We start from the raw sequence: 7406 nt of genomic DNA on the forward strand, positions 1-7406 counted from the left end.
GCACTTTGCATTAGTGACATGCTAGCTAGATACCGGCTGTTCCTTTTTCTGTGTATTTCACGTCACTGCAGCATGCGACAAGGACAGAGATTTTTAGTGCCACTTGCATCGATTCTGTCATCCCGTTTGATAGTTCGACTCGATAGTAGGAACACAGAATGACAGTGGAGGTTTGTGATTCACCGTAGTGATAGAAAAAGATAGCGTTACTTTGTGAAAAGGCAAAGGCAATGACATTATTTTCGGAGTATAGTCGGTCCATTGAGTGGGTGGCGCTGCGATGAAAACGTCCGTGGATCAACAGGACACGCAGCAAAATAAACAAACATTGGAATAAACACCTAACCTATGAAGTGTTCGTTGAAAGTCCGTGCTATGACCATAGAGATTCTATATCTTCTACCAAGCCTAGCACGTTATAAATATATTACACTTCTCTTCTAGAAATATGCTAGAAAAAGTATGATTTTTCATATTTTGTTTATATACATACAGTATGACCCCGCTTTTCTGTTGCAAACACATTTATTATCCTTTTACAAAAAAGTTATTTATAAAAATTAAACTTTGTGGATTCCTCATTACAATGTTAAATTAAAAGTATGAACATTGAACAACAATAATTGTTTAAGGCAAGATTTGAATTTCCGCGCTCCGTCCATATACCACGTGACTCGCGGCCGTTTTCAATAGTGCGTAATCTGGTGGTCGATTTTCGAAGCGTACCCGGGTTTCATTAGTGGCGCTACCCCCACCATCAAAGTTTCCGGACCTGTATATACGACCGTGATGTTGGTCAGTGTTGGTGGTTAACCCGTTCGTTACATAAACTCCGTGCAACTCCGTGGACCCGTCGTGAATCGCGTACGAAACGTAACAATTGCCCGTGTCCGGATTTCGCTGAATGTATGTTTGATGCGTTGCGCGTTGTTGGCCGCCGGGCGTGTCAACTGATCGAACGGTAAGGTCCCGAACGCGTACGAACGCGCGCGATAGTCGGAGGATCCGGATCGGTGCGAGCGTAACGTAATCGAAGCGATGAGCGAGAACGCGGAGATAACTGGTGTCGTATCGCCGGAGGATGCGGCCGCCGCGGAGAAATTCAAAGAGGAGGCGAATGACTATTTCAAAAGTGAGTACCAGAAATGTAAATAATCAGAATTAAGGAAATCGGGTGTCGGGTTTAATGGGCTTTCGTCACGTGCACCGTGCTAACCTCAATTGAGCCCCGACTTAACCGTTTTAACCTCCCAGGGAGCTTGAGCTCGATATTTATTTAGTAGTAAAGTATTGCTATTANAAAATTCTAATGTACTAATTTCTGCAATCAGAAGTCTTCTACATTCACACACAAATATAAAATGCAATATATTAATTACCCTTACAGATCAGGACTATATGAAGGCGATAGAATTATATACGAAAGCGATCGAGTTGAACCCAACAGTAGCTGTCTACTATGGCAACAGGAGTTTCGCCTACCTGAAAACAGAATGTTTCGGGTACGCGTTGACGGACGCCTCGAAAGCGATCGAGTTAGACAAGAATTACGTGAAGGGCTACTATCGAAGAGCCGCCGCCCACATGTCCCTTGGCAAGTTTAAACTGGCTTTGAAGGACTACAAGACCGTGACGACTGCCAGGCCGAACGACAAAGACGCCATGGTCAAATACACGGAGTGTTGTAAAATGCTGAAAATGCTTGCCTTTAAAAAAGCGATCAGCGTTGAGGAAAACAAGAAGAATATCGCGGACATGATAAACCTAGAAGCTATGGGTAAGGCAAAATTTCAAATTTCTTTAATTTGGAATTTTGTTTTGTTAATTATCAGATTTGTTCACTAATTTATTTGTCTTGGATCATTTTTTTAGCTATTGAAGATGAGTACACAGGGCCGCAGCTCGAGGACGGCAAGGTGACGCTGGAGTTCATGCTGGACCTCCTCGAGTGGTACAAAAAGCAGAATAAATTGCATCGGAAGTATGCGTACCAGATACTCTTGGACGTGAAGACGTGGTTCATGGCACAGCCTAGCTTAGTCGATATCACGATTCCGGAAGATAGCAAGTTTACTATTTGCGGCGATATTCATGGGCAGTTTTATGATCTGTTGAATATATTCAAGCTAAATGGGCTGCCGTCACCGACCAATCCATACGTATCCTTTTTATTGAAAATTAGGAAGATTTTTGAGGTTCAATGAGTTTGGTGATGGTTGGGGCAAGAAATGGAATAGGATGTCTTGATTCGGAATCGGAGGACCGAAAGCAATCTTTAATTAACGTTTCTTAACAAATTAGTACAGTTATTCAATGGGGATTTTGTAGATAGAGGTTCTTTCTCCGTGGAATGTATATTCACGCTGTTCGGGTTTAAGCTGCTGTTTCCGAATCAATTTTTTATGTCCAGAGGTAAGTCAGTTATTCTACTTTCCTATTATAATTATTATTATTATTATTATATGAATTCTACATTAAATGTAAATAAATAATGTTGAAATGTTTTTTTTAAATAGGGAACCATGAGTCAGCGACAATGAATCAAATGTATGGCTTCGACGGAGAGGTGAAAGCGAAATACTCGGCTCAGATGGCCGAACTATTCACGGAAGTGTACAACTGGCTGCCGTTAGCTCACTGCCTTAACAATAGAGTTCTCGTAAGTCTCCTAACCCAATCTAATTAACAATTATTAGATCACCAATTTTATACAGTCACAAGAAAATTGAACAATATTAAAAAAATATTGAAAACGCCCTTCGTTCTATTTATTTCATATATTACTGTAATTGAATTTGCTTTTTGGCAGGTGATGCACGGGGGCCTATTCTCAAGGGATGATGTCACCTTGCAGGAGATCCGCGAGATAGACAGGAATAGGCAACCGCCGGAGGAAGGTCTAATGTGCGAATTATTATGGTCGGACCCCCAGCCGCAGCCGGGCAGGGCCCCAAGCAAACGGGGCGTCGGGGTCCAGTTTGGACCCGACGTGACCCACAACTTCCTGAAAATGAATAATCTAGACTACATCGTGAGGAGCCACGAGGTGAAGAACGAGGGCTACGAAGTCGACCACGACGGCAAGTGCATCACCGTCTTCTCGGCTCCGAATTACTGGTAAGATTCATAAGATAAAAGATTCATTTAATTCCAGTGTTTATGTTTTATTATTATTTACGATGATTAATTAGATTTTTATTTTGATACTGATTTTTTGTGATATTAGTGATACGATGGGTAACCAGGGTGCCTTCATCACACTCAATGGAAAGGATATGGAGCCACATTTCACATCCTACGAAGGAGTGGTATGTATATTCTTGATCCAATTTCGATTTATTGACGCTAGCGAAAAATGTTAAAAATAAAAGTTGTAGCTCTAATTATTAGCTACAAATAAGATCCTATGCATTTTTCATCTAACTTCAATAGTTTAAGAGTAACTAACAAAAAACCTAAGGCTTCCCAACGAACATTTAATCAATAATTGTCTCTGTTCTAGCCTCATCCGAACGTGAGGCCGATGGTATACGCCAACTCGCTACTAAAGTTCATGTGCTAGTGATCAAATTAAAATAATAAACTAATCGAGTGACGCGAACTGAGGGCTAAAATAAGCAACAACAACAGACGATGCGACTATTGTTATTATCACTATTATTATTATTATAATTATAGTTATTGTAATAATAATTAAAGTACCGGNAGATTGTAGAATTCGACACTGCTAAGTCTCAATAATTTCATTGCAATTAATGGAATTGGGGGAATTTCAATTATACGTTAAGTGAATGTGGCAATGTGGGAGGGCTGACTGATTAATTAGTTGGTTAACGATAATCGATCGATTGATTTCGACATAAATCAACGATGAGTACGGAATATAGATTTGTACAAATAGACTGCAAGTTTTCGTTTGAATGTTTTTTTAAACAAATACAATGAGTGCAGTAGTGTTGCAGTACGTTTTCTCTGTTAGACATGACTCATTGACTAATTTCTATCGGAATACTCGATAGTGGATGTTGTATTAATGACAGTGGGTCCAATTCTATAGAGATCAATGGACGCATAGCCTCATAATATTATTCTATCATTATACAATGTTAGTAATACAATTTTGTTTTAACGTTCAAAAAACGCGCAGTCTATTTATACATGCCTATGGTATTAAATGAACGAATCGATGAATAAATGAATTGAATAAATAATTAACACTGTCTCATCTTTCTTTTCGTTCTTGTTATTATAAGATATATACGTATTTTCCTTCGGAAGATATGTATGCGTATTTTCATAAATAGGAATACTAGTTATTAATTTCGACTGTGAAGTAAAACATTTATTTGGCCTTATAATAAATCCATTATTTTGGGCCTTATAATTGTAATTGTTAAATGAACTGAAATTGGGTCAGATACTATAAGTAGTAGCAGCTATCCGTAAATGAAGTAGGATTATTGAATAAGGAATTAAATTTATTATTAAAATTAAATTAATCCTTACTATGGATAAATAATTAGGAAATTATTTGGAGGATCTGTTCAGGAACTTTGTCTCTGTTTTGAGAATTCACGGTGATAACTATGCTCCGTTTGTCTTTGTGGATTTCCTCGAAAAACGAAGAGTACTTTCTCGAATTTTTAACTTTCGACATCAGAGGCACGGTAGCTATTATAAATGGCAATTTCGAATTTGTTTGAAATAATTTTGACACTGCTTCAAAGAATTTTTCACTTAACAATTCCATTTTTCCAATTTCATCGATTATTAACACGTCCTGAAACATAAGTCAATTTTTATTTAACATAAATAATATATGGAATGATTTGAAAAAATTCTCATATGTACTATACTGCAGTAGTAGTACATCTCCGAATTTTTTCAAAATTTTCTATTAACAATTTACAGTAGATAAAAATATCTCTATGATAAATGTTAACTTACTGTGTTCGAATCGAAAATTGGTAACGCGGTTTTTTCAAAATCGTCAACGAAAACACAGTAATTGCCAATCGTTGGTTTTCTTCTGCCTCTATTTCGAACTTCGCCCGCCAGATTTCTGTCCACAAAAATCAAATTATTATTATTATTTCTTTTAATGATTGATTGTTAATATTTACCCAGCGCGTGCCAAAATTGATCTCCCATTCAAATTTTTCAGTGGAACCACGTCAAAACCAATTCTGCCGCCATTTTGATTTCGAATCTCTTCAGTGTAAAAGCCGTCAAAATTAAAATTTCGATTCTCCATCAGCGCGATCAATTTTTTACATATTGTCGTCTTTCCTATGGCTAATACATACGATTTTTCGATTTTTTGACTAGCCGCCAATTTATCACTTTTCTATTTTCTCAAACTTATAAGAATTTTAAGAAATCAAGTGAAGAATATTTTTCAGTAATTTTGGATAAAACTGTTAATATTATTATTGTATTATACAGAAGAATAATCCTTTTATTTTTTAATGTGACTCACATGGGGGGCCGGTGATTAGTACCCGAGTGCCTCGTGTAACAACGCCACAGTCCATTTAAAAATTTCCCAAAAATTTTTAATATTTATTTAGTATTTACAGCTGAATAAAACAGAATTCGATTTAACTATTAATGAATATTAATATTTATTACAATTAAGAATTCCAGAAAGTTTTTATATGATTCGAGAATTTTTTCAGAAATTTTGGATTAAGTAAACCTTAGAATTGAGGAAAAATATGTAAACATTTTTTGTTTTCAATGCTTGGATTAGAATATTCAGAATAAAAATACCTTAATATTGTTTGCAGACGTGTACACCTGTTGCACAGACATCTAGCAACTTAGTACTTGCTTTTACTTATCACGAGAATTATATTTATAGCAACTTATAGTCGTAAATTCTTTTAGAGAGGTTAGGACACTAAAAATAATAGATGACCGTGAACTTCACGGCGTGAAGCCAAATGCACTAAAGAGATTCAAAAACTCCCGCGACGTATTCCCAGTAGGCGTCGCACGAGCCTGGCCAGACTGAGGGCGCCACTTGTCACCCACGCAGTCAGCGCATTCTCGTGACAGATTGGCGTTTGAAATTATTTTTCTAGCAACAGAAGCGAGCGTACAATCGCCAAACGAAGATTCAGCCAGAATTTTAATTAAAAACATCCAAACTAAAACATTAATATACGTTCTTGAAGAATATTCGACGCGTTTTCAACCGATCGGTGATCAGGTTTTGACCGAAGGGGAGGGAGAACTAACCTCGAACTCGCACCAGGCAGTCAGCTGATCCCGAGACGAGGTAAGTTTTCGTGATTTCAGGAATTTTCATTACTTAAATACAAAATTACACTCATAATTAAATAATCAAAATTTTAAATTATTCCTCCAGTATCGTTTTTGTATTTTCTTTTATTTTTGGATAATGTTGTTTGGATGCTGTAAATCGAATTAATTCAACGAAATTAGATAATGAATTACATTATTTTGTAATTTATTTGGTTCTTGGTTTTTATTATGTTTTGTTACTTAATTTCTTGGGAAGGGATTGATAATTTGAAGTGAATTATTGGTCTGTTATTTGGGATTGGATGGTGTCAATCTTAACCTCACTATTTCGCCACTGTTTCAGGTTTTAATATATTTAATTCGATTGTAATTTTGTTCTTTTTTTTAATATCTTGTTCTTTAATTTTCTTGGGTAGGATTTCACAATTCGAAGTAAATTAGTGGTTCGTAATTGGGGTTCGATGGTGTCAGTGTTAACCTCACTGGGTCGTCACTGTTTCAGATTTTGATATATTTAATTGGGTAGCAACTTTGGTTTTTCATTTTTTATATTGTTTTTTTGAAATGAATTGTAACTAATTCTGATTAAATATTGTGTCATATTTTTTATTCAAATGTTTTTGGGATGATTTTAGTGTAGAATGTTTCGTTCGATTGGGGATGGAATCAGAGTTTTTAGAGCTTGTTAGAATTGATGGGAAAAAGAGAAATCATAGAAATTTGGAATTTCGAAATCTTTTGTAGATTCGTTTGTTATATAAATTGTGAATGGATACGTGTGAAAAAATATCACACTAAGATATATATACTCCAGTAGAATGTTTGAGAATTTGTTCAGAATTTTTAGTACATTGGAATTCTAGAAAGAAAATGCAAAGCAAGAAAATGTGGAATTGTAGAATTTTGAAATTGTTTTTGGATTTCATGTTATGTAAATTGTTAATAGAAAAATCTGAAAAAATTACGCAAGATATACATGATATCATAGAACTCGTACGGATTTTTTCAGAATTTTCGATTCAGTAAAATTGAAGAAGGAAACTCTTAATCATAAAAATTCACCATTACAGAATTCAGTGAGACTTAAAAAAAAGGAAGAAAGGAAAGAATTTACCAAAATAGTTAAAGTCTAGAAC

At 35.8% G+C, this 7406-nt stretch overlaps 2 protein-coding genes across 4 annotated transcripts; one reads left to right on the forward strand and one right to left on the reverse strand.

Annotated features, from left to right (window-relative positions):
* The first annotated feature begins 577 nt into the window (after positions 1–577).
* Positions 578–3704, forward strand: PpD3 (protein phosphatase D3). The gene is made up of 8 exons (XM_018036495.2): positions 578–1132; positions 1388–1777; positions 1873–2159; positions 2307–2412; positions 2517–2659; positions 2810–3117; positions 3227–3308; positions 3503–3704. Exons 1-8 carry the CDS (start codon positions 1039–1041, stop codon positions 3560–3562), a joined length of 1470 nt encoding a protein of 489 aa, XP_017891984.1. The 5' UTR covers positions 578–1038; the 3' UTR covers positions 3563–3704.
* A 518-nt stretch (positions 3705–4222) lies between these two features.
* LOC108632142 (nucleoside-triphosphatase THEP1) lies at positions 4223–5918 on the reverse strand. Of its 3 annotated transcripts, XM_018036509.2 has the most exons (5): positions 5773–5918; positions 5480–5579; positions 5124–5295; positions 4948–5062; positions 4223–4780 (listed from the first exon to the last, which is right to left on the reverse strand). In XM_018036509.2, the coding sequence occupies exons 2-5, from the start codon at positions 5532–5534 to the stop codon at positions 4520–4522; spliced, it is 603 nt and encodes a 200-aa protein (XP_017891998.1). In that variant the 5' UTR covers positions 5535–5579; positions 5773–5918; the 3' UTR covers positions 4223–4519. The 3 variants fall into 3 exon arrangements, with proteins under 3 accessions (XP_017891998.1, XP_017891999.1, XP_026675261.1); XM_018036510.2 differs by lacking the exon at positions 5480–5579 and having other exon boundaries at positions 5773–5915; XM_026819460.1 differs by lacking the exon at positions 5773–5918 and having other exon boundaries at positions 5124–5360; positions 5480–5557.
* Between the last annotated feature and the right edge of the window lie 1488 nt (positions 5919–7406).

This window comes from Ceratina calcarata, unplaced genomic scaffold (genome assembly GCF_001652005.2).
Source record: "Ceratina calcarata isolate Rehan_Ccalc_2016 unplaced genomic scaffold, ASM165200v1 scaffold151.2, whole genome shotgun sequence".
Lineage (NCBI taxonomy): Eukaryota > Metazoa > Arthropoda > Insecta > Hymenoptera > Apidae > Ceratina > Ceratina calcarata.

What these genes read in the sequence shown, in the direction of transcription:
- PpD3 (XM_018036495.2), top strand. Translation starts at nt 1,039, where the DNA reads ATGAGCGAGAACGCGGAGATAACTGGTGTCGTATCGCCGGAGGATGCG. An exon ending in GGCGAATGACTATTTCAAAA is followed by an intron (nt 1,133 to 1,387) that starts GTGAGTACCAGA and finishes TTACCCTTACAG; the next exon opens with ATCAGGACTATATGAAGGCG. An exon ending in TTCTCGGCTCCGAATTACTG is followed by an intron (nt 3,118 to 3,226) that starts GTAAGATTCATA and finishes TTGTGATATTAG; the next exon opens with TGATACGATGGGTAACCAGG.
- LOC108632142 (XM_018036509.2), bottom strand. Translation starts at nt 5,534, where the DNA reads ATGGACTGTGGCGTTGTTACACGAGGCACTCGGGTACTAATCACCGGC. An exon ending in TCAATTTTGGCACGCGCTGG is followed by an intron (nt 5,063 to 5,123) that starts GTAAATATTAAC and finishes TTTTGTGGACAG; the next exon opens with AAATCTGGCGGGCGAAGTTC. An exon ending in CAATTTTCGATTCGAACACA is followed by an intron (nt 4,781 to 4,947) that starts GTAAGTTAACAT and finishes CTTATGTTTCAG; the next exon opens with GACGTGTTAATAATCGATGA.